This window comes from Plutella xylostella, chromosome 29, assembly GCF_932276165.1.
Source record: "Plutella xylostella chromosome 29, ilPluXylo3.1, whole genome shotgun sequence".
Lineage (NCBI taxonomy): Eukaryota > Metazoa > Arthropoda > Insecta > Lepidoptera > Plutellidae > Plutella > Plutella xylostella.
In genome coordinates this window covers 5,926,834-5,954,484 of record NC_064009.1, presented here as the reverse complement: position 1 = coordinate 5,954,484, position 27,651 = coordinate 5,926,834, and the positions used below count along the sequence as shown (strand labels likewise).

The following is a 27,651-nucleotide window of genomic DNA, read 5'->3' as shown; positions in this document are numbered from 1 at the left end:
TACAAAGCATTTAGGCGCCCTTTAATATACCTAAACAATACCTCTGACATACCTTTAGCTAGTAAGTACGGTAGGCACAATAGTAATGTACCTACATACCTTTAGCTAGTAAGTACGGTACAATAGATATTATAATGTTTATCTGTGTCACGGTCATAGCGGGACCTTCGCAGGGTTGCGGTCATGAAAATGCCTCCACGACTGTCTTACGCTTAATTCATTCATAATATTCGGGACGATGCCCGAGATGAGGCCTTGGGATACCTACCTTCGTGCCATTATCAACTTGCTGCGTGTAATATTAAATCAACACGTAATTGACATTAAAATGAGATAAGGCACTTTTGCCGTTATTGGTGAGATGATAATAATGAATACCCGATTATAAATTAAGTTATTAGGTATATTTATGGTCCCGACGATATAAAAAGGACCTACTGGTTAGATGGTTGAGGCCTAAGGATACAAGCTAGACTAGGCACCTCAAGTCTAAGGGTGGGTTGCACCATTTAACTTTAACTATTACAGACGTCAAATCTCTTGAAGATTGATCTGTCTCGCCAACAGATTTGACATTTGTAATAGTTAAAGTTAAATGGTGCAACCCACCCTTATACTCCCTACAATCTGAATGAGAACAAAAAAAACCCTGTAATTTAATTTGTATAATAGGTACATGTAACATGTTAGATTTCGAAAAGCAACGCCTAATTTACGATAAAGTAAACTACCATTCCACCTTATTACCCAGTTACACTACGCATGATTGAGAATCAATATCGATATCTAATTAAATTTCGCTACCCTGGCTGGTACGAACCGATCAACGCCGTCTTTTCATCAATACCCTGTATTTTGATGATATTGCCTGAAAGGGTTAATTTAATTACAAGGATAAAGTCATTATCCGTGACAATATAATTAAAATGTTGATCCGGAAAAATTCTTCTACTTACTGTACGATACTTTTTGCAAGCTATTTTCTTTTTTAAGGTTTCGGTTTATTTTATCGGCCAGGAGTATTTTCTTTCATTTCGCTGAATATAAGCCTCAGTCGTTTATTATAAATCTCTATCTATCATACATACCATACCATACATACCATATGAGGTAAGCACCTGCTAGTGTTTCACAAGACCCTTCGTCGATTTTCCTAACATGAGTCATCGTACAGATAAAGGAAAACATTCAAGGAACCTCATTTTCCCTCTCACCTCAACTTGTAGGTAGCGGCTCTACCCCTGCGATTACCCTCACCGATGTATTTTCTAAAAGCAGCATTTGTGAATAATTCACAATAATTTTCGTTGTTCATGGATATCGACGGCGAGGTGTAAACAAATCCCACGATAACTAATAGACCTGTAATTAAGCGCTTATCATCGATTCATCAAATAGCTATTAATATGCAATTAACTAATTACAACATAATTAACTAATTCAAACCATCGCAACACAAAGCACTATCCTTCGATGTAAGTGGAAAATAATTAGTTTCTTTTCCTTACCGCTGCGCCGGCCGTCGGTTCACTCGATGTTTCAAACATTTTCACGTAATTGTAAAAATTGTAAACGATTTCATTGTATTGTGATTGAATCATCAATTCATTATTTATTAATAGATGTCCCTGTTAAACGATAGCTCTTTATTTTTCTTAACCTTTACTATTGTTTCATAAGTATAATTGAATTAAATGGAATTTTCCTAGATCTTGAATAAGACTTAAGTACATAAGAATAATGGATATTAAAATAAAAGTCAAAATTCCGCCGTCGCATTGCTTATATTGCATGAAAATATAATGGATAGACAACTGCACTCTAACGGACCAAATCTTAATTCGAAACAGTAGCAATATATTTCACAATTAAGTTCTCATGTCAAAAATATATAATAGTCATTTAATTGATTTGTAATTGATTGATTTCATATTTTCATAACAACGAATGCGACCTATCGTCTAAATACAAGAAATAAAAGATGATAAGATGGCGCCACCCGAACTTACATTTAGATGTGTCCCTCGACTATCTGATGAGTGATGATTGCTGCTCGACGTGATACAAGATCGTACTTAGCTTACTCTACGTGAATGGAAAGTAAAACAAAATAAAACTTTGAGGACTTCTGTCGTGTTGAATTCTGCGGCGCCGGTGCGCCCGGGCGCGGGCGCGCTACTTGATGAGGCCCTTGGCCTTGAACAGGTCGCGCATGAGGCCCTTCAGGTAGCGGATCTCGCGCTGCAGGTCGCTGCACTTGGTGCCGAGCGCGGCGTGGCGCCCGCGCAGCGCCGCCTCCTCCTGCAGCAGCACCTCCACCTCAGCCTTCTTCTTCTGGCGGTAGCGCGTGGCCGCGTTCTTGTTCTGCTCCTTCTTGCGCGAGCGGCGGTCGTCGGAGCGCGCGTAGGGCTTGGCGCGGTGCGCGGGCGCGGCCCACTCGTCGTCGCTGGTGGAGCGCGGGGAGGAGGGCGGCGAGGAGCGCGGGGAGGACGCGCCGCTGTCCGTGAGCTGCTCGGCGCGGCGCCGCACCAGCTCGTCCACGTCCTGCAGCGCGCGCTCGAGGTCGGGCTGCGGCCACGCGGCGGGGGCGGGGGCGGGGGCGGGCGCGGGGGGCGCGGGGGCGGCGGCGAGGTGCGCGTAGCTCTGCAGCAGCTGCGTGGCGGGCAGCGGCGGGCTCTGCGGCGGCGTGAGGTGCGTGAGCTCGACGGCTCCGTACACGGTCTCGAACTCCCGCAGCAGGTCGTCGGTGCGCGGCGCCACCGCCACGGCCGCCGGCGCCGGCGCGAGGCTGATCGCCTCAAAGATGGGCAGTTCCACCTTCTCCTCCAGCCAGTTCGAGAATATGTTCTCTGTGGACAAAACAAACGCACCTTGAGCATATTGTGCAACATACCAGAACTGGATGTAGGTAGGTATAATAAAAATTAATAGTCATACAAAGCTGTACGTATTTGTCTTACATATAAAGATATAACACCTGCTTCAATATTCAAACATTGGAATAAATTAACACGTATTGTAATTTGTTAGCTTTATAGAATATAACATACAAATTAATTTAATTGCAGCGTTTGAGTATGGACAATTGGACATGTGGACTACATTACAAAGCTCGGCCTTAGAGCTTTGGCATGTTTTGAATGTTTATAAACGCGACAGAACTAGAGGCAGTGGCGAGTTGTTTACCGCTCGCGAGAATGTCACTCTCAAGGACGTCAAGGGCGGGGATAGCGGTCGAGACACCTCTGCATATTTCCCCTCGATCAAGACAATAACTTAACAAATGAATTGATGAAGTGATTCAATTAGTTGCAACTCAAGCAAAAACAGGATGAACTAGTTTAAGAATGGAATTTTCCGATTAAGTATAATAAATTCAAATGGATTCGAATCAATAATTCATAAAATGTTTAAGCGCCATATTGCAAGATTGAGCAAGCTCTGTGAACTAGTAAACAATCGTAATGCCGCACGCTCATTGCTCGGCCCTGCTCCCAGGGATGCCCCGACTGTGCTATATTCTACAGCGTCGTGGCTAGCGAACACTGTCGCCAATCCACACGTTTTACTATTTCCATTGTGACGTTTCACTTATTTAAATTTGTTTAATTCGGTTTTAATTATAACAAAGTGGCACAACAATACTTTGAGCCATGTATAAAATCTTATGTAATTAGTAACATAATAATGTGTGACTGTGTACTGTGATTTAATATGCAAATAGAGCATGTGCATGATGGCAAATTTTCCAGCACGCGTGATAAAGAGCAAACAGCACGTATCTTTTAGTTTATTGATAATATTAAATGTGCTGAACTTTATTTAAGTAGTTATTATACCGTCGCTATTAATAGTAACGTTTTGTTTAACAACGATTTGGCTAATAATAATAAGATTAAAACTGTTGGTATGTGTATAGACGCACTTATAAATAACTTATTCGTTGAATAAATTACGATTGCGTATTTCTTGGCCTTAGTTGTAAGGTACCGTGGCGGGGAGGAAGAATGTATACGCGTTATCACAACATATAAGGATTATTTGAAGGGCCAGTGTTTACATTGATATGTAATTGAACAGCGATTGAGCACGCGGACGCTCAATTGAATGTAAATGGATGTAATTGACGTGTTCGGTCTCACTCGCGAGACAGTATCCATAAATTGGCAAGTAACTTTCGTTTTTTTACGGCTCGGATATTGAGCGGACAATTTGGTACCCACGGGCAGCCGTAAACGTTCAGTTAGCGGGGAGATTCTCCGCAGAATATTAATGGCAGCCCCTAGCGGCCGGGTCACAAAAGGGCTTGATTAGTGCCCAAACAATGCCTGCCGGCAACTTCTGGGACAATATTAGCGTTCTGTCCGTAAGTTACCCTTCCACATGAACATTATGTAGGTATATTAAGACGTGTTTCCCCAAGTGTCAAAAACCAGAGCAAGGAGTAGGCAAAAGGCTATAAAGTGGTTGTTTTACAAACACGGCGCTGACCCCGTGATAACCTGTCCCATCTCGCGCCCGCTGCCAATGCCCTGATAAACAAGTGCTGGAGATTTCCATTTCGATCGGGCAAATCATGTGACATTATTTTTTTAAGTGTCAATGACATGCGTTAGATTTGATTTAGTCCATAGTTTATTTACTTTGGTCGTTGGTTTTGGTTTGGTTCGCGGTACCTTATCTTTCCAGCATTTCTGACATGAACATAGGTTAACTGAACGTCTTTTCCAACTTTCGCTCTCGAAAACGCTTCCGTTGGATACAAAAACATGCCCTCTATTTGATAGAAAGGTGGCATGAAGTCGTTTTATTTATATCAATATACATGAGCGGAACCGAGTGGTCAATAAGTTGGTTTAATTATTGGGCGAGCAGCGGCGGGCGAGGCCGCCTTGTGCGAACTGGTTATCGACCAGCGCCGGCGCAACTCACGAGCAGAGCGACGAGCGGAGCGGGCCGGCCCACTAGCGCCTTATCATTTGTTAATTGGGGACATCACTACAACAGCTTGACACTTGGACCAAGCCTCGCGAACACGCATGCCGAGCCTGCACTCTGTCAATGCCGAGCCACGTGAAATTTGAGAATTCAATATTAATGCGAAGCAAATCAAGTTAATTCGCACAATCATCACAGTTTGTGCGGTATTGTAGCTACTGTGTAGCGCTCTGATTGCGTAAGGTGAACACTCGGCTATCGCGAGTGACTGCTGTAACCCCTCATACTGATAACATCGGTTATAGTTACTTGGCGACTATTGGCGACGCGACGACACCTAATTACCATAAGAATAGGGCAGCTACCTAAATATAAGTTTGTGACATAATACATTGAAATTATATTCAGTTTCTCATACCGTATAGAAAGCAGTTTTTATGCTAAAAAAACATTTAAAATATTTCCAGTGAAAACGCCAATATCGACGACGCGGCAAAAGTAAACTGGTTTGTTGCGCAGTAAAATAATGCTCCCATTCTGCTTGTTAAATTGTCCAGTTACCAAACTGATAATGCAATATCGACAAACAACGATATTACGCACTTGCCGCGGCGACTAGTGGACGGCGCGGAGTTGCAGGCGCCAGCGGGAACTAGAGCAGGCCTTGACGCAGACTTTCAACAACAAACAAACTCGCACACACATCTACTAAATAATGAGATCGACACGTACCAGTATACAGATCTGCCAAAGCCATCGCGCAGGTCATTGATAACACGAGATCAAAACACGGCTCGTTTCACTAAGGAAATGCTTCCTCGAATGTCCTTACTTCTAGGATAACAAGTCCTAACAATATATTTAATACGCCTGCTTAGGCAGTGTCTATAATCGTCCGGAATCAGGAATCTGGTTGAAGGAGCGAGGGTCGTCGTAGAGGTCCAGGCGCGGGGTCGGGGCCTAACGTCTCTTCACCAACTTCTGTGAGTTGAAAACAATTTCTTTGTTCCAGACGCAGCGATGTTGGAGCTTCATTCTAACGGCGTCCAGATGGGGCATGGACGGCGGCAGACATAAGTCGCGAGCCGAGCGCGAGCGCCCGTAGTTAGCTTCTCGATGGGAATATATTGTCACGGGTGAAACTGAGCGTGGTGAGAGAGAAACACCTTAGTGCGCGGCGCGAGACGAAGCGAGACTGAGCGCGCGCGCAGCGCCGCCGCCCGCGCCCCGCCTGCAGCCTCCACCACCACCCGCTAGCATCGCTCATTATCACACCCTGAGCATATACAATACACCTTCATGTGGGTTATTGTCTTAAATATCCTGCGAAGGTACTACTGGTGATATGAAAAGGCTACTAGACTGGCAAAACCCTGCATCCAAGTCTAGTGAGGGTGGCCATGTTTAATATTTGGTAATACGAGTAGGGTCAACGGTAGAAATGTGCAAAACCACATGTCTCGCTAGGGAGTCCTCCGACTGACCCTTCGGTGATTTCCGTTGGTCTATAATTATTATGTTACCCATACATAATTACCAAATAATAGGTATATTGTTTTCTTTTAATTGAATCAACTCAGGGTTGAATGTACCTACTTGATTACCAAAATAATAAGCTTTATTGAGGACACTGATTTCGAAAGTGAAACATTGACCGTGATTTAGGTAACTACTGTTGTAGTAGTACCTACATACCTACTTGAATAAAATTAAAAGGGACATAAACATAACCTTCTACAATGTAAGTATATCAAAAAAACATTTATTATACCAACCATGGCATTCATAATTAACATTTATGTATATCGAATAGATAAATTAACCTGTAGTAAGAAAAATGCACCAAAAATCCAAATGATGATAACCTTGGGAATGGTGAAATAGTTGAACTATTTAAATCATCTAAAAAGAGCCCAGAGTGATGGAATGTTTTTATCTGTAAATGAACAGAGAGGTCCCTGTATAAACTTATTATTTATCTGACACTATAATTAAATTAAACGGAATATTAATTAATGAAGGTATGGGATTTCTATTACTTGAGCATAATATTACTGTATACAACAACTTTTATTTAGCGGATACATTTTTACAACCGGGAAAATACACCAGCAAAATACTATAAGCCTGTTAGTACTTGCATCTCGAATTATTTTAATATTTTAATTTAAATAATACAGATTACATTAATGCATTCAATCGTTAATTAATATAATGAGTATGTTAATGTTAACTTCATCAAGATTTCTATACTTGTAGTGAGGTTAAACATAAAGAAATCATACAAGTGCTGCCATCTAGGAAATTTATATCGAATTGCTTCGACAAGAAACCAATAAGACAGTTAACAAACTGTTTATTATAATTTACGAAGAATGAAAGCAATCAAAATGTAAACACGATAATAACGTTCAGAAAAAATATGTAATCACGAGTCAGGGGTGTGTCTGTTAGTGATAAATTTTAAGTTAGTAATAAATTATGAAAAGCCTTAATTTGATAAGATGATAAAAAAAATCGAAACATGAAAATATAAAGTTAATTGGTTCAAAAACCATTGTACAAATGTACACACATGTTCTCCCAGTAGCAACTGACAGGCAATTTCCATAAACAGCTATAAACAACTAGGTAAATAAGTTCTGAGCCAAATATCACATAGCACATGTATTTGGAATGATTGTACCAGACTAATCATGTAACAGAGGTGTGTCAGTAGATAATTTTAATAAATCATGATCTTTGCCCTAAGAGGATCATCAAATGACTGACAAGAAAATCATTGTGCACATATTCTGAAATTGATAAGTACCTTCTATTAGTAGTTTAATTAAAAATAATCTGGCAAGTCATCATTACCAGCATAAAATATTTGATTAACAGTACAAATTCCTATATGTGTCAGCTCAATTTTTAACATACAAGTGCCGCATATGTATTGATAAGCCCTAGATTTTATGTCAGTTTGTCTAGTGTCGCGCACAATATCATTTTAATTTTTCAATCTGGATGTTTTGATGGATAGCGCTAAATTGAATTGGGTCAATGTCGAATGATATTGCGCGTTCCATTGATCATATGCAATAAATTGCAAATTCAACAACGAACGTACAGTAAATCGTACAGGAGAACTTCAACTCATCATAATTTATTAGTAATGGTAGCATAGGGTCTGTTTTAGCAATATAATTCATTAATAAATTATAATGGAAATTATGGCTCGAAATGTACAATAATTTAATTTAAGATTTTGTGAGGGAATAAGAGATTAAATTCCGATTAATTTTTCAGTAGTATAATTATAATATATGCCATATTAATATGCTCATCGATGCACAAGAGTATCAAGGGATTTGAATAGTTTCATTTCTTTTCGTGGCGCTAGTATCGGTATAATTTTCTAGGTTTGAAAATTAAATTCTCACGCCAAGTATGACGATTCGCATCCCGCCGCGGACATAAGTACCAATGAATTTATAGACATTTAATTACACTGTATAAGATCGCTATTACGGTGATGGAAAACCTCATGAGTAAATCTGCACATCTGCAGATCTAACCCGCAGTGGACCAGCGTGCTGGGAAAGGATCCAAACTTAGGAAGGAAGACTAGGTTTAGAGAGAGCCAGGTGCAGGTACTTACACCCCGGATAATAGGATAGAATAGAATACGCCATATCGCGTATAATTTCTTCACTAGCGCATGCGACTACCATTTCGCTTAAATCTGAATAGGCCTACACAGTTGGACTAACCTTTCAAGCTACTTTAGATCTTAGATAATAGTAATTAGTAAGGCCTCTTGTTGACACTCGTTTCACGGTTTATTCGCCGTACTAATCACGGTGAGCAGTGTGTATGGATTGCTATGAGAGCTTGTTGACTCAAACCGGCAACCAAACTACGGCAAACTCGCCGGACGGTTAAAAAAATCGTGTTGTGGATAACAGTGCAGCCATTACAAGATTATCGAACCTCCGTTAACGTTGCGTATCGTCAACTGTCATAATGTAAGGTTTGTTAGTTCCACAAGTACGTTGGCGCTGTTCTTTTCCATATATGTTTGTGTATTACCGTACACGTTAGCCTATCATAGGGGCTTAGAATGCTATAGACACCCACCTTGCTTGCAGGAGTTGTCTAGCTGCAGCAGCAGGTCGTGGGCGAGCTCGGAGCGCGAGGGCTTGGTCTCCGGCGGCGACGGCGGGTACAGCGATGAGGACACGTCGTCGCACGCGTACTCGAGCCCGTCCTCGAGCTTCGTCGCCGCGGTGGGGAAGGTCTTGAGCAGGTCTGTGGAAGAATGACAAGGTTAGACTCTTGAAGGAGGTACGGAGTGAGGGTTACTGTGTTCTGACGAAAAACGAACGAACGAGAGCTGTCGTGGATAGATAGAATAGTGGTTCACGCAGCAGCGCTCCAAAGCTAGGTTTTTCGTCTTATGGAGTGACGCTCTTGTAACTTGAAGCTAAGGTATAAGGGTAAGATTGGGTATTGCTTCCACGAAGGGTACCTGTATTTAATGAGTTAAAATCATCTCCGTAAGATCCCTTGCACAGTTTACAGTCAGTGATTTATCTAGTTGCCATTTTCATTTACGGAAATAATAAGTAAATTATAGATAGATAAAGTGTCAAGGACAATATATGAGACCAATCCTCTTACCACTAGCTCTAGTGTTTATCACCGACACGCTAAGAAATTTCAAAAAAAGTTATTTTTAAAAACCTCATTGACCGTGACAAGATGAAGGTATAAAATAGTATTTGTAGTCTAATTGGTAATATGATAAATTATTAATTGTACTTTGTAGATTCTGCCAAATTATTTTATTAACTAATATTTAAGATAAACGTTTTCCTTGTAAGCTATAAGTGTGAAAGTTATAAGTTAATAAATAGTTATTTAATTTTAGATTATACATAATTACACCGTGCAAGTTGTAATACATTTAATAACTTCAGGAAACAAGTAATTAATTCAATTCAATATTCACCACAAAACATAAAATAAAATAAAAAAAATCTTACTCTGAAGCAAGTTCAGCTGAAAGTCTCTACACATGTCACACATTCCATTGTTGTAGCAGCACATTTTTCGAGTTTTCCTTTAATTTTTCCGATAAAAATCACGAGAGGAAATCAACAAGAGAGCGCGACGGAGCGAAGCTTTTAGGTAAAGCGCTGAGATAAGTAGTGGACAAAATACAGCGGACCCGAGAACACGTCAGTATATATATGAACGATAACGTCGCGCGATGTTACGTCAAAGTAACGCCCAGTTGTCGTGATTCCTCCAATCTCCGCTGATAACGCGGGAACAATAATACTCATAAATAATCGTTGCTTATTATTTTAAAGGCTTAAATCTGCGTTTGTCATTATCAGCTCAGCTACCTACTCTATGTACACGATTAGTGAAACTTTTGTGAGGGTTTATTGTAGGGTCTTATCATCAAAACTTAAGACTTATGCTAATCGCTTTCAAGAACCTGATATTTTTATGGTTAGACAGTTATAATTCTAGTTTTATATTATACCCTCTTCAACATGATACAAACGTATAACGACTTATTCTACTAGATCATAACTTTTCGACCAACATCCATAATAAAAAAATCGTACTAATCACACCACTGGGCAAGTTTGTGAAAGGTAATTTGGGGGTCAACTAATCCAGGTTATGGGTGAATCTTCCCCCTATATTTAAACTGAATGCGTTCTGCTGATATCGTTATAAAGGCAGATATCGTATCATGTATGAGGATGTTATAATTTATTCTTTCAACATTGTAATTTAAGTAATTTTGTAGTTATCATGAGCAGTGGCGGATTAAGAGCATCGGAGGCCCTAAGCACAAAGCCTGTGTAGGCCCCTAATTTAGAACAATTTGTTCCTTGACAAACAGTTCAATAGCTAAAACGTCCTATAACTTTTCTTTAAAAAAAGGATGTAAAACATTTTTTTTTAAATTGCTTGGCTTAAAGGCCTACGACACGCTCAAGTATCACCACCGTTACAACTGCGCAGGTACGCCGAGCTATCACACGGCACAGTTAAGTACGCGCAAGCCTCTTTTTGTCAAAATCGTCGGCGTGGAAACTGGAAACAATGTTTCCCAATGAGGAACTATTTCTTCTACTTACTGGTATAATTTCAATATTTGCAAACAACTAAAATTTTTTCACTAGAAAAAAGTCTTAGTATTCCATGTACAGTACAAGCCGGCGCAGGCAAAACTGTGGTGATGGTGATATAAACTTAAGCCCTTTACCAACCACACGCACGGTATTCCGTGTTTAAGCCGGCCTGCCCCCCTACTCTTGAAAGGCAATTTATTGCGGCTGTCTTGCGTACTCAACATTAAAATAATCATAAGTTCTCTTCAAAATCAATTTACAAAAAGTAAAAATACGTAAATTTTCATCAAGATAAGGCCTTTTTTTAGAACTTAGCAGTAAGAACCAAATACCTAACTAGTTAGAACTAAAATTTATTTTCGATTTTGGCTGAAAAAGCCATTTTTGGCCTTTTTGCAAGTTATTATATTATTATTTCTAGGTTCTCCAAATAGGCATTACCTAGCTGCGTTCAGGTTCAAACTCAAGCTCCGTATATTTGTCAGCAATGTCAAATCAGTCCTGCTGTATGGTTGCGAGACGTGGAAAGTTACTAAATCAATCTCCACTAAGTTACAAGTTTGCATCAATAATCACCTGCGGCATATTATGCGAGTGTTCTGGCCTGATACAATATCGAATGAAGACCTCTGGAAGGAAACGCGACAGGAACCCATAAACAAAGAGATTCTCAGAATAAAGTGGAGTTGGATTGGACACTGCCTCAGAAGACCAGAGGGGAATATCGCCAAAATGGCGTTAGATTGGAATCCGCCGCAGGGCAGACGGCGCAAAGGGCGACCTGCAATAACTTGGAGGCGATCCATTCTCAGCGACCTCAATGCCGTCGGAATCTCCTGGGACGAATCCAAAGAAAGAACCCAGGACAGGAACGTCTGGAAAAGAACTGTGGAGGCCCTATGCTCCTCGTGGAGTTAGTGGAATTAATCATCAGCTGCGTTCAGGAGGATAATGTACCTATAGCAAAATGCACCGCGCGGAGATCTGATCGTAAATTAGTATTTTTACTTTTTGGAGAAACGCCTCTGATGAGAAGTTATGATTTTTTAAATGTTGGGATCGCAAGACATACGCAACACATTGCCTTTCAAGAGTGGCACCACTGCGCAGGCAAAACTGTGGTGATACTTTACGCGTGTGGTAGGCCCTTTACAACCACACGCACGGTATTCCGTGTTTAAGCCGGCCGGCGCAGGCAAAACTGTGGTGATACTTACGCGTGTGGTAGCCCTTTTAATCAGAGCAAACTCATTACATCGGACATATTGTGGATGAATAAAATGTAGGTATAAAATGAAACAGCAGCAGAGGATGGGGGCCCCTGGAGGCCCGGGGCCCCAAGCACGTGCTTGTCGTGCTTATAGGTTAATCCGCCACTGATCATGAGATGATCTCATTTTGACCTACCCACTTAGGTATGAGGATTATGTATTACCTTTTTAGGCCTTTTAATCATTTGCGTTAAATAATTGATAAACTATCAATATTTTAACAGGGGTTAAAACAACGTGACTTCTTGATATTTTACAAGGACTTCATTTATCTATTATGCACTATACATACAGTTATACTATAGGTACAAAGGTTGTATAATCTTAGACAAATAATCAGTGTATCAGTAAATATTACGTCTTTTTGAAAAATATACTAGTTGTTGAACTAGTCATCATCATGACAATTTTCATGTAGAAAATATAACTAAGATATCCAAAATGGTTTTCTAACTGTTCTTTATTACCACACGACCATGAAGCATTCATCACAAGCCTACGATCATCGACGGACATACAACAGAATCCCACTAATAAAATTTGTGAGTGTGTGTGTATTTGTGTATGTTTGTTACTTCTTCACATCAAAACGGCTGAACCGATTTTTATGAAATTTGGTATGGAGTTAGCTGACTCTAATTTTCATCTCGGAATTCCCACTGGAAAACTTTTTAAGGCGAAGCGAAGCTCGCAGGAACAGCTAGTATATGATATAGTATAGTACCTACATAACTTGGTTCTTCTTGGTCTTGCTTCTGGTATGTTCCCTACCGCCACCTGGTGAGGTTGGAAAGGTCTCTGGGCTCGCATAAATATTATTATAATATGTTCTTAATCTGATCAGATGCGTCTATAATGAGACTTCCTACATGCAGTTATTATTTCACGAGTCAACACGTACATGCGCTAGTCTTGCTCTCTGTATAAACAGCAGTCGTACGTATTGTGAGCTTTATCGATATCAATAGCTGCCCTTTAGTTCTGACAAACAACATGAAGGCAATAAACATATTTTCATTGGATACAAGATAAATAGTGGAAAATATGGGCAGTAACTAAAAGTTAACTCAAAACAAATTTGTTTTGCGAGCCTAGTGACGCGATATGGTATCTAACTAACTGCCGACATTTATTAAGTAATCTGTACATTTTTATCAAGACACACCCACGCTATGGCCATAGCAACACTTGAGAAAAATAGCTTCGAGAATAAGATAACATAATAATTATCTTTTCTTATACTAAAATAGTTGGTCCGAGATTGTCATTTGAGTGGCAGAGGTTTACTTGGATGCACTTTCACTGATTAAAAAAACAAGATTTACCCTCAAATTCATAGATTGTACTGTAAATTTACAACAAGGTTAAAATGATGGAAGTACGAGTATATTGTACTAGCGTAGGTACTATTAGTTCAATGGTTAAAATTGACTTTGAGACACACGAGTTTACACGAACAAAATTACAAGAGCAGTGTTTTTTTTGTCTATTTTATTTATAGACATAAGAACATTGAAGGTAAAACTCCGGTACCCTCCGCCGAAAAATCTTTTGATAATTCTACCAACTTCATTCCTTTGAAATCTCCGTAAAAATATATGTTAAGAATGTTAAAAAACTTTTTGGTTTACGTGACTTTTTACTATGGGAAGTAAATTTTTTTCACGAATTTTCAAAGCTAGTAGAACTGTACGTCTAGTACAGGTTTGATAGTCAAAAACTATAAAAGTTTCAGTTTTCTCGCATACAAACTGGCGCCTCTAGCGGGAAACTATCATGAAACTTTGACAGATAATGGATGCAGGTGACAGAAGAATACCAAAACTTTTTTCGTTTATATAAATTACAAAACTTGTACTAGGGGCCCTGAAGTTGTATTGAGAATAACAGCTATTGAGAATGGCTAAATACTAGTTATCCCGGAATAAGGGTGCCATTCCACCAGAGATGTTCTACACAGCTATGATGCGATGATTTTAAAGAATTCCGTTCCCACCAAAGCTATGAGAACATAGAACATGCTTAGTGTATATAGTGTATATAAAATGGCTCCGTAGCAACATAGTTTTTCTCTGGTGGAAAAGCACTCTAAAGAGGCGATGAAGAAAAACTCACGCGGTAAAGATGATTGCTGTTTTTTTTCAGCCAAAAACGGTCGCTGCTTGTAAAGGTGTTTCTTTCTTTTGAAATACTTTCCCTACTGACTAGCTCATAAACATTATTAAAAACCGGTTATGCAGCCGAAACTCACATTAGTTTAACTAGTGGGCATGTTCGAAAACAAACACATTTTAATGTGTTTAGGAAACCAAATAGTAGGGGTCACGCCACTTTCCGATAAAACCTTAAACTTCTTCATGGATGGTGCCACACCTCATTAGTGGAGTTATCGCCATCGGTGGTGGAAACTTACTGTCGATAAGGGAGATAAAGTTTGTTTGTATCTCCACCGAGCATGAGGCTGGTTCGTGGGGGTGCCGCGTGTCACACGGAACAATCAGCTTATACTTACTAATTAAACTCATTTTAATGATAACTCTCAACCTTATCGGAGAATGGAAAGGACAAAGGCAGGGTTCTAAGGACGTTTTGTACCACTATGGAAATGACGGGTTCCGTAATGAAAGTACCATGATTAGAGAGACACTGTACAGGTACACAAGTGAATTAATTACTAGATTTTTAGAAGCTGGGAGAAAAGAGAAAAACGGAAAAAAAGAATCTTTAAAATGTAGTCGCAATGGAACGTAAACATTCATACAGGAAGAATGGAACGTCAAGTGAGGTAATGTTTATGCCAAGTACTCTGTGATTTACGTCATAAATGTCTAGGTTGGATCTCAGTATAATGATAAAAATTGACAAACCAGAGCACAAAAATTGAAATGATAAAAAAATGTGTCATGTCAACAACTAAACGTCAACACCATGTCAACACTTGAACAACACAACACAAGACGAACAACGTGAATAATAATTTGATATTAATATGTTAGGTATATCAAGTTATATGTTTACGTTTAAATAAATACGGGACGTGCAACGTACATAATAAATATAATGATTTTATTAATATTATCGACTAGATCAGGCTACTACTTTCATCATGGAATAATGTTATACTTATCCAACTTCTGAAGTTTTAAATTGCCATTCCGCAACAGGGATCTGCTATGCCATTTCGAAATGCTAAATGTAAAGGTTCTACTATATGGGTATGCATTTGGCGAATAATGTAATGAAATAAAATATACTGTTTAAAAGATCATTGTTTTATTTACATAACATAATTTGCCTGGAATCAACTTTAGGAATTTTATGTTCCTATTACCTACTCTATTCTATTCTCTGTTGGGGTGTAAGTACCTGCACTTGGCTCTCTAGATGTGCTAAATCTAGATAGGTATGCAGGTTTCCTTCACTGTAAGTGTGATGGTATACATTTTAATTAAATTCAAAAAACACATTGGTACATGTCAGCGCCGGGATTCGAACTGCAGAACGCAGTTGCTCTTCTCATATTTGACTTAGGTATTTATCATCCTATGGTTCATAGAAAATATTGTCAGGATTTTTCGTGTTCTTGTTCTGCTGCTTCTGCAGGTTCCTGATGAAGAAGTGGGACGGGAGCCTGCCGGGGAGGTGGAACAGGAACCGGGTCTGGTTCTCCCCTTTGTCACATTTGTTCTATATCTTCAGCAGTTTCAGCGGTATTCAAAATATTAAATAATTAGGTTAGGTAATGGAAAATGAAATAACAACTACTATGACAAGATTGACAAGCAAGATTCAGTGTTATTAGATTTAAATATTCAAAAAATATCGATTATAGTGAATCGAATAAAGAGAAAAAGAAAATGGTTTACTATGGATAAAAGTCTTCAAGACTTAAATATAATGATATTTTATAAACCAAATGTACTAGTTTTGGCACAAATAGTACCAGAACATGTAATTTATTGATAAATAAAATATCTTTTGTATTTAAGAATGTATCGATATTTCTATTCGATTACTTTTTTGCTCGGATTTGCTGGTAATATTCCGAGGTCTGGCACCACTGTTGCTACGTTCCGTTCTCTATATGTTTGTTTTTACGTTCCATTATCCTTAGATTTAAATATTCTTTATTTATCATTTTTTCTTTTCCCCCGACTTCTAAAAATATTGTAATTACTGAAAATACCTTATCTACACTGTATTAATAAATGGTGAAAACATGGTTCTGAAACGCTCCAAAAAAAAGGCGGTACGCCCACTGCCGTTCTCCTTTAAGCACACAAAAGATTATCAGAGTTAGCAAAGTGACCTGATAGAGATTGTTTTCTATCCCAGAACTATTTTAAACTATTTACAAGTGGCTTCGTGTTATATCATACGGTACGTATATTAGTAGAGCTACTGAACCGATTTCAACCATTGTTTCGCCATTACAATTCTACATAACCCCTGAGTAATAACTTTAAATGTTGTCCGAATCTTGCGCCAAGAAAGCTAGAAAATATAAACATTTAGGGAAAAAATATACACTTTTAGCATATTGTATAAGCTTACAACCGTAATTCCGATACGGGTGGTCAAGCTATTTATTACAGAGTTTTTTTCAAAAAATTACAGGACAATCTGTTCGTCACGTCGTTGTAATTTATAGAACCTACCACCCTAATAACTATAATCTGAAAGTTTGATTTCCACTAGAAGGTTAGAAGGGTAACGGGTGACCGTTATTATGTCAAGAATTCAAGATGATGTCGCCTCCCAGGACTTATCTCGTAGGTAACATATACACCTGGCAACTGAATACATATTATCATAATTAATTCCAATAAAATTTCTTATCAACTATGTGACTGCAGTCTCCGGGTTCTCTAATTTATAAACACCAGCAGCTCACAAACAAGTCATTAAATTATATTACCTTCAAGTCAAAACATCAATATTTTAGAATTAATAAAAGGTGAATTAGGTCTAGAACGAACAAAGTACACGTCCCAATCTTACCTACAGTGTGTTAAATGACCTCAGTTGCGGACATTCTTAGTTCTTGCTGGTAGACTGTTATGTTTTGAGTAGGCTTTTGTACATGAATGTACCCATAGAAATTCCCATTGTTGAATGTGCTGCGTTGTTAACTGCTAGTCATCAGCTAAACTCAGTCGAGGGCAGAAGCTATGGATTTTTTACTACCTGAAAGATGTATTTGTAGATTTTCGGCGAGCTTATTAATAATGCTCTAAATAAAAAATATCTGTCACGATTTAGAATATAAAAAGTACTTATTTTCCTGTTCTATCTACCAAGACACTGAATGTCCTATTAGTCTAGGTCAGTATCGGAGTCAGATTCATATAATTTATACTGTTACTTTGTAATTAATGTGCCTAGTTGAGGTACAACCTACTGTTTAATCTTAGATAGTTCATTTAATATCGCTATATAGCAATTATGCGAAGGGGCACCAACGTGATTCGAGTTTAAGTAAACTATCCTCGCATTGGATAAATAAGTTAATTTTAATCATTGACCTACGCGTTATCTTGTCCATGAGGTGAAGCCGTGGGGGGTGTCGCATCTCTATTATAATTTTATAATAATTGTAGCGAACCATTACTTGTAATAAAAAAAATATTATCATCATGATATTATTGAAAGTCATAACTATGTGCGCAGAACGCTTTTTTATTAGGAATTATTATTTCGATGGAGCCAAGAGTAACAGCGATTAGATAATTACTAGTAGATAGGTACTAGAGTAGTGTAACTAGTGTATAAGAATAGCAGTAGTTGTATGAGTTTGAGAATATTAGACAATCTTGTTGTTGGTGTCCAATAAAAAATGTAAGTAGGTATTCTATTCTAGCAAATTTAAATGAAGCATGTTAGTAATCTTCACTATGTTATTAAAATAAATATTTGCTGAACGGCATACGGTAAGACTCCTGTGCACAGTGGGCTGTGATGGGCCATGCTTTGCAATTCACAACTGTAGGCCACGGTTAATTTTTTCTTGGATATGCTTGTCATGTCGTGTATGTCACACGCTAAGGAGACGCATCAGTCGGACGTGTAGTCTTTTAAAAGTAAGTCGAAAGGGCCTTCGCCTTTTTTCCATATTTCCAAAAGTTATTTAGAATGAATCCAAGAATCCTCTGAGCTCCTTATGCAACACTCCGTACAAGGTACAGTTGATTCATCACTTGTGTAAGCTGTAACAAATTACTATAAGAAATTACATATAATAAATTACTATAACAAATTACTATAATTATTGAGTGACATGGCAATTTCCTCATTATTATTTTTTTTGCACACCTTTAACATAGTTTCTCCTGTACTTCCTGTTGGTTGACTGGTAGAAAATGCTTTTAGCATTAAGTCCACCCTTTGTACACTTATTTATATATTATTTGTGCAATAAAGGTATTAAATAATTATAATATAAGCGAATAACTTGACTTAACGAATATGTTAGAAAACCCCTATCGTGCCAATAATAGCAATAATTTTAAATCATGTGTTTCCGAGCTATTACTATAATGACAGGCGCTTGAATGTTGATAACGTAAACTCACTATGATAGTGACCGCGCCACCACGTCTTACGGAAAAAGTGGGAACTACGACTTAAACGGTATTAATAGGCGGCAATTTAGTTATTTCAGTGGTGCTACAGGATTTCTTACACATGTACCTAATACATCGCGGACAGTATCACGAAACGATTTACAGAAGATTATATTTATGCGTTTGCGTATTTTATCTTATCCACGGCATCGGGATATATATAGGGATGGTATAAGCTTGTCTGTGTGCGTGTGTCATAATGTCCTAATCGACTTCGATCGAGAAACTTGAAATCGGTGAAAAGTGTTCACCAGTTTTATAATGATAGTCTCTATTGAATAAAATATATTGCAATTCCTTAGGCACAACGACCAAATCCTATCCATCCTATTGAAGAATACTAAAGGGGTAGATAAATAAATATAGACACGGATTCAAACAAATGATCCACGCGGCGCTAAAGTAATTAACATACACATACACGCTCACGCCTGTCTCCCAGAGGGGTAGGCAGAGATTACGGATTTCCACTGGGCACGATTCTGATTCTGACACACCTCTTTCGCTTCTTCCACATTCATACATCTGCGCATATATGGTCGTCGGTTACGGGTACTCTTAAATTAGTCCTTTTTAGTATGTCGGCAATCTGGTCGACATACGTCCGTCTAGGGCGACCCCTCCCGACTCATTCACTCACTTTTGCTCTATATATTTCCATTGTCACTCTTTCATCATTCATTCTTTCCGCGTGTCTAAACCACCGAAGCATTCCTTTCTCAACCTAAAGTACTTAATAAAATTATAATAAATTTTTATTTAATGTTCTTTATTTCTATTTCTTCATGTTTAAGGTTGCCTGTAAGAGATCGCTCTTTGCGATAAGGCCGCCTATTGTTAATTGACTCTAGTTTATAAGTATTGTCTGTATGTTTTTGTGGTGACCAATAAAGTTATATTGTATTGTATTGTATTTGCGTATGTATTATTTTTGCGTGGACATAAAATAAAATACTTAATTGACTATCATCAATCGTGGAGCTGTTAGAATTGATAACAATGTTACATTCTTATGGGTTATAGTGTAAGGTTATCGGGGCAGACATTTTCTATTATAATTACGCATCAGAGTACACGATTAGTTGATAAGTACAGCATCTCCAACCACAATTAACTATTATTATTAGGTATGATAAATTCATTCATTGTGCATTGTAAGTGATGACTGATGTCTTGATGAGTGGTCAATATTTATAGATCTGGCTTCCATTCTGTCTAGTTTTGATGCCTATTTTTCCCCAATTTTAATGCATTGCAAGATATTAATATTAAATTCTTCAACTATCTTCCGTCTTACTGATATTCATTCGACGTCAGTCTGAGAACTATTTGGCCTAAACCTAAATCTGACTATAAATTGAGCGCCTCAGGAGCTTTTAATACTGAAGCAGTCTTCATAATACCCTGAGAGACACGGTTCTCCATAATATGGGAAACCGTGTGATAAGTAATTATGGCTTATTATTTATAGGGACTCTTTATTCTGAACACGTGATGACTTCTGCTTCTGTCACCTGTCTATGGCAATCATGCAACACCTCGCGCCGCCGCGTTGCGCGAATTCAACTAAAAATGACTGCGTCACCGCGACAGCATTGTGTTGTGATAGGCTATTTTTCTATACATATAAATTGAGATTCTTGCATAGATGACTGACTTGACTTGACTTTATCCTAATACAGATTGTTGGAGAGGCCTACATTCATCAACAGTGACCGATATAGGGCTGATTATGTTCTTAAATTAAGCGTGTCGGTGTTTTTAATAATGGACGGAGGTTAAATAAGTCATACACTTTAACCCAAAAAATAGGTAACATCACTGAGACTAAACTGGCAAGTGGTAGAGCACTGTGTGACAAATGAACCAAATGGAAAAAGATACTGCAACCCTTGAGTTGACACCCTCATTTCAAATAAGTATTGAAAATTATGAAGGCCACACACTGGCTACTGAACATACCATCGTCGGTGTTGAGGATATCGGCGTCGAGCAGCAAAGAGCACTCTTCAGTGGTGAGCAGGCCGTCGGCCGAGGCCAGCGACCAGTCCCATAGGCTCGCACTCATTGTTCAGTTGTTTGATGGACTGGAATGCAGAGAGGATTTATTTGTTAGTAACTAAGAATAGTTGCACTTTGCACAATAAATGTTTTTTTTTCTTTCAGGATTGCTATTTAGATTTCTATCTAAATACATTGTAGAGCTGTCCTATAAATTGCTAAATGCTTGAAAAAAATATTTCAAGAATTAATACAGTTTCAGCTTTACAGACAGGAAGTTTATGCCTCTCCCAGTGATCTATCAACTGTACTTTTTATATGTCTGGCATACTCTGGGCAGTCTGCTAATGATAACTGATTGGACTGGCTAATGCTTTGACCATGGTGACAAACCCTACTTCAGCTGTAGTATTTGTCACCAACACACTAGGAAAAAGTAAAGGGTTCATTTAAGTCAGCCAAGTTCAAAGTATAACTAACTTACAAAAGATAACATAGAAGTCAACATACCTGAGATTCAAATACAAGCCTTGAGTCAGATGTGTGGGAGGGGGTGGTGTCGAGGTCCGTAGATGATGGTTGTGGTCGTAAGTTGGAGCTGATCGGTGAGGACGCCATGATGGCACTGGAAAAGAAAACAAACATACTTTAATAACTTTGTTTTAAGAGCTTTCTCATCACAAAATAAGGTAATAAATTTAATATTCTTTGAAATTTTATTGTCATTATGTGAACACTTTAAAAAAAAGACATATTTTCTTATTGTATATTGTACTTTCTTGGGAAGCCAACATAGGTTGCGGTATGTGTCAAATTCACATTAACGATACCTGGCCTACCCTGGGCAGTCAGCCACTGATGCTAATATGACTGTTATTCCTTTCACCACATTGGCAAACCCTAATCTAACTCTGTGATTTGTCACTGACAAAATGTAAGTTTAAAATCAGGACAATGACCTCGCAATAAGAGTAGCAAAACACTGGAGGAAGTTAGCTTAGTGCATTTACACTATAGAAGAAGATCAGGTCTCTGTCTCTGTCTTACCAGGAAATTATTTATGATTCAGTGAAGTGTTTTTAATCTCAATCTCAACTATGAAAGCCTTTCTTATTTATTTTATCTTAAAAGCTTAAAAACCTAAGTTTGTATCATATGTACAAAAGCGCTACATTTAAATAGACCATGATCTTTTACGACAGAAACAAATATAAGCATGCAACCTTAAAACCCTATCTATTATAACGACTTAATTTTAACAGCTTCAGACTTTTATAAATATAGACAATCAGCCCAGTAGTTAGTGCTAAAGCAAGCTTTAGTGAGACATGTTATTGCTCAATTGTATGCAAGCGTGAAAGGCACGCGCCGCACGAGGCGAGTATCACTCGTCGATCGAGTGATACTTGCTGCTTGCTGCCTGTCGCAAGAGCAGGTTGCAACAGAGTGAAAGTGCTTGAATGGACATTTGTACTGCTTGTGCTTGGAAATCCTAAACCAAACAGAAAATGGCAAAAAATACAGTAAATTATATACTTACAACATTTTTAAAACGATTTGTACAGCACACTTGCGTGTGCGAACTTGGGGGTAACTAGAAACCCATCTTTGCCGCGGTAGTAGCACAAGAAAATACAAAAATACGTCTTTGATTAGCGAGCCATGGATGAGTAATAGAAAAAAAAATAGGCACGCCATTGACGTCACGTCAGTGGTGTTGTGCTACCGTTATTTACCGGTTAAATTAAAATCGATCGATTAAGATCTCCAGAAGTTCCTTCAATCAGTAGGGTAACGTAACGTACCTAGGGACATTTTCGACTACCCCAACTTTGAATGAAGCTATCGCAGCGTACAACTAAGATATTAATGTGAAATTTTCTTTATTCGGTAGGGTATATAATCTATTATCACTAGTATTTGTGCTAAAGCTTTAGTGTGGCCAGATTTTTTTAAATTAAGATAAAAGTAAAAATGCTTGTTTTGACCCAAGGTACGTTACACGTTTGTACCTTGGGACACTGTTTCCTATAGCTTTGTACTATGGAAAATGCAAACTTCTTAATAACGCCTTATATCTCTGTTATTATTGATTTACTGCATCTCTCTTCTGTCTAGTTTCACTCTGGCACTAATAAGAACAGAGATTTAAGGCGTTATTTAGATGTTTGCATTTTCCATAGTACAAAGCTATAGGAAACAGTGTCCCAAGGTACAAATTTAATCGTGTCCCAAGGTACAAAAAAGCAATATTTAACCAAAATTTAAATATCTTTATTTTTAATTAATAGGAATCTTTCAGATAATTGCCATGTCATAAAATTAAATAAGTGAAAAGTTATACGTGACATCCATGTCTTTATTTTGAGCATGCCTCAATGAGATAAAGCAACACAAAAAACTATACAAAAGCTACTTTTGACTCCAAAAAACTTCATATTGTCTTCACCACACACTCGATGCTGGTATGATCACGAGACTCACTAGTTTTGCCAAGCGAGTAATATACTATGCCTAGGGTAGAATTTTAATGTTTTTATTTAGCCGGTTTTTAAAATACAATCAATGTCCCGAGGTACAAGCGTCCCAAGGTACGTTACGTTACCCTAATATTCCTTGTACCGCAGTGGGACGGCTCAGCAGCTCTCTGCTGTGGAGCGCAGCATATACACGACGACGGCCGAACCTTGACGATTTGGACCTACCGACACACTCATCCTCGAAAGCGGAAGCGGCTCTTGGTGACATATTTTATTTTCAACTCTAGTGCCTTTCCACCAGCATGTGGTATGCCTAAATCATTGGTCCATGTAGCATAGCACTAGTGGAAACGGAAATAAATATGTTTTTTTATATTGAAGGATGTCTGCGGATGCGTTCTATATACAGAGCATATTGGCGGCGGCGTTACGGCGGTCCATCTTTATAGCGCATCTTAATAGTACAGCAACATATAGTGCCACAAACTTATCTGTTCCGGTGACGGCGAACTTAATTGATCCATATCTCATTACTTACTAATGAATTTTATATTTTAAAACATTAGATGGGTTTATTAACACCGCAAGAGCGAAATAACAATATGAGCAAACTTAAAATCTTATAGAATTAAGAAATATTAGAGATTTATTTGAGCTGTCACCGGAACATATAAGTTTGTGGCACTATACTTAGTATTGGGTATTGGTGGAAACGGTCACATACTTTCGAAACGTAGATTTCACATCCTCGCAGTCTAGCTACGTACATCTCGCTACTTAAATAATTTCAACGTTATAGGGTTAATCAAAACGCACCTTTATGGAAATTAATACAGTTTTATTAATATAAGAGTTTAGTTTAAGAGAACGACATACTGTAACAATCTAAATTAGCTAAATTTACAACAGCCACGGTTTTTGTCGAACAGAAGTCTGGGACACACACCAATCGCACCCGTTGACCATTAGTACCTGAAAAACAACAAAACTGTATAATCACCGTCACACCGAACCTTCGGCCGCGACCTTCTGGATTTCCGGCTGAATTTGATTTAGTCATTCCTGAAAAATGGCTATTGTCATAATCCTCTACCTCTTACTCCCTACTCCTCATGGAACTGGTTATTTATATCAGCGGAAAGAGAGACAGTAGGGTAAGATTTATAAAGCATTGCGTTTATATTTACCTTCATACATAGACGTAGCGAACTCCTCAGTGTTGCCACAAAAGTACACGGCTGGACATTTGTAGATAGTGAACGGGTCAGTTTCCGTGCACGGGGTGCAAGGGACTGTGTCTGGGCACGTCGGGGCTAGATGGCGCCACTGCAGCGTCTTCCGCATGGCATCCAGGTAGTTGTCGATTTTACTGTAGCGGAGTATGTCCTTGATTGGCTCTCCGGATGTTCCTAGACAGAGGAATCCTGTAACAGCAATACAGTATAAGTATGCACATCAGTCACTAAGAAATACAGTATATGGCATAACAAGTTGTGAAAAATGTTATGTCTCAGGGGAATTTTTGAGATTACTCTCCGCACAACGACTATTATAATATTTATTATAATTATATAAATGGGTTTAATCAAATTTTATTACACTAGAAAATTGGTTTATAATGGATAAAAAAGTAACATTACCTCCGACATCGCACTCATAAGGATTCGAGACGCGGTTGAACGATTTGTACTCTACAGCTTTCGGAAATAAACCTGAAACACCACAAAAAAAGTTATATGTATATGCGTTTAACTGCCAGTTTCAATAACTCTATCTGCCGATGACTGGTACTTATTTTCATACTATTTTGGAAGATTTAGAACACAAAACTCACAATAATGGAACGGCTTCTGCGGCAGCATGATGCCGGCGGGGTCCCGGCAGCCCGGCATGAGGTCCAGCGGCGCCACCGCGCTGGCGGCGGCGCATAGAGAGTCCACGCTCCCGGCCGAGGCGATCACGTCGGCCTCGTTGAGCGCACTCTCGCTGTTGTAGTTCGTGAATACGCCGCCTGGAAAGGAAGGATTGTGTGGTTGAGTAGTTATCAGTGTAGGTTTTACTATATTATGGCTCGGCCAACATTATAATCATCTGTTGGGCCGAATTTTCACCATAGCTCTAACTTGTAAGTAAGGTATGCCTTCTGCTGAAAGGTATTCAAACGAACCAGATATGCTAACCAGCAAGGACTACTTAGTTTGATCCATGGATCTTGTTAATCAGTTGCCAAATCGACACATATCAGAAACAAACACATAGATGAAGTTGGCAAATTAAGTTGTCTTGGCAGTACTTAGAATGAAAAAAAGTTATAACCTACCTGAATTAAATTAAAGTTATATACCTGCCACAATGACCCTGGCTATCTTGGACAGCTGCTCCTGATACTGCTCGGAGCCGGAGAGGCCGGCGAGCCACTCCAGGAACAGGTGCAGGGAGAACCAGTGCTCCGCCGACTTGGACGCCATGTTTAGTCCTGATACCAGGACTATGTATCTGGAAATTTAAAATATATACAATTTTTTTTGTCATCTAGGGTTAGGCATTGAATTCCACTGTAAATTTTTGTATGTGATTCAAATATGCCTAATACCATGTAAAAAAATTATAACATGTATAACAATAACAGGCATTAAGTTCCAATAAAAAATATATTTAAAAAAACAGTAAAAGGGAGTCGCCAAGAAACATCTATGTTCAACAAAGTTAAGGTAAATATTCTCAGCCAATTCCAATTACTGATTATAACTAGTACTGTGGACAGATATAAATAATATAAATCCTAACTAATATTATAAATGCGAAAGTAACTGTGTCTGTCTGTCTGTCTGTTACTCTTTCACGCCAAAACTACTGAACGGATTTGAATAAAATTTGGTATACATAAGGTCTAGACCCTGGGAAAGAACATAGGCTAATAGTGTGTAATAATAAAGACCATTATAATGTTACCTATCCTCCTCAATCTTAGGTAATGGCTTCTGTATGTTACATTCAGGCCAGCAAACATCTTGAACTGTAAATAATCCATCTCCATCTTCAGAACCTGAAAAGTATAGAAAAAAATCACATATATTAAGAGCTTACTTTGCCCAAAGATCCTTTAAAAGGTAAAAAAAGTATTTATGATGTACATTGTTTAGTAGATCCAGAGATTAGAACATTATTCTCTTTCCAGCTATTTCCTTTTAGGTACAGTTTCTCACCTAACAAGGCACACACCACCCCGGTGACCACTTGATGCACATCAATACAGCCTCCGGCCAATTTGATCCTCTGAAGCTCATCTTCCAATACCAGGGTGTCTGAGTCATTCACAAAATGGGTCCTGAAACATTTAAGTACAACATTTATAGCATGAAGTAAGAATGAAATAGTGAGCATTAATATAATTTAAGTAGTTCAGTACTAACCTAGCTGGTTGAGGAATAATATCCAACTCATCAGATAGTTCTTTCAGAATACTTGGCTTTAAATCCTGGTGTTTGAAGAGTGTCCCGATAATAACGCACGTTGTGCCCTTCTCGCGAAGTTCACAGAGTTTCAGGATTTTATGTTTATCAGACCATTTCTTTCTGACTATTTCCCCAAGTATATTTCTGAAGGTGTTCAACCTAGCTGCATATATGTGAGCATATTGCTTGGAAAAGTCTCTGGAAACTTGGTAAAATCTTTTAGAGCAATCGGTATATTGAAGATCAACTCTTTCAAATTCACGACCCACCAAGTTGTTTGAAACATCTTCTGATTTACTTGCTTCCACTTTAAACAACATGTCTGCAGGTTTGGATATCTTGTTTGGCTATCAATCTTTGTTTATAATGAAATATAGTAAATTCTGTATGGTTAAAATTATAGTATTCAATAAAATTAAATCGCGCGAATTAAAACTAAACAGCAAAACAAACCACCACCAACGAATAATCAACGTGACAGTGACATGAGTTGAAATGACAGTTAGATGACATTGAAAGTTTTTTTGGCCTTTCTGCTCTCAGAATAATAACGGCGTAGTTCGATTAATGTACAGTGAAACTATAAAGTCCTGAAATTAATGTTTGAGGAACTAAAATTTTCAGGAGCCTGGCACCATTAGAAAAGAAACATAAAAGTCATAACAATTGTTTATGTCAATAGGCGGTTGGCTGTTTTTTGAATTTTCTTATTAATTATAAGGATAATCTAGATAAAAGCAACA

At 38.4% G+C, this 27,651-nt stretch overlaps 2 protein-coding genes across 3 annotated transcripts; both read right to left on the bottom strand.

Moving 5' to 3' along the window:
• Window positions 1-1,765: 1,765 nt before the first annotated feature.
• On the bottom strand, window positions 1,766-22,671 carry LOC119693197 (activating transcription factor of chaperone). 2 transcript variants are annotated; one of them, XM_038115950.2, is made up of 5 exons: window positions 22,514-22,671; window positions 21,484-21,598; window positions 20,935-21,059; window positions 9,061-9,231; window positions 1,766-2,849 (listed from the first exon to the last, which is right to left on the bottom strand). In XM_038115950.2, the coding sequence occupies exons 3-5, from the start codon at window positions 21,038-21,040 to the stop codon at window positions 2,176-2,178; spliced, it is 951 nt and encodes a 316-aa protein (XP_037971878.2). In that variant the 5' UTR covers window positions 21,041-21,059; window positions 21,484-21,598; window positions 22,514-22,671; the 3' UTR covers window positions 1,766-2,175. The 2 variants fall into 2 exon arrangements, with proteins under 2 accessions (XP_037971878.2, XP_048487541.1); XM_048631584.1 differs by lacking the exons at window positions 20,935-21,059; window positions 21,484-21,598; window positions 22,514-22,671 and adding an exon at window positions 9,969-10,123.
• Window positions 22,672-24,269: 1,598 nt separating this feature from the next.
• Window positions 24,270-27,386, bottom strand: LOC105395912 (DNA polymerase delta subunit 2). The gene is made up of 8 exons (XM_038120582.2): window positions 26,867-27,386; window positions 26,660-26,781; window positions 26,406-26,499; window positions 25,798-25,949; window positions 25,288-25,464; window positions 25,094-25,165; window positions 24,641-24,877; window positions 24,270-24,425 (listed from the first exon to the last, which is right to left on the bottom strand). Exons 1-8 carry the CDS (start codon window positions 27,226-27,228, stop codon window positions 24,313-24,315), a joined length of 1,329 nt encoding a protein of 442 aa, XP_037976510.2. The 5' UTR covers window positions 27,229-27,386; the 3' UTR covers window positions 24,270-24,312.
• Between the last annotated feature and the right edge of the window lie 265 nt (window positions 27,387-27,651).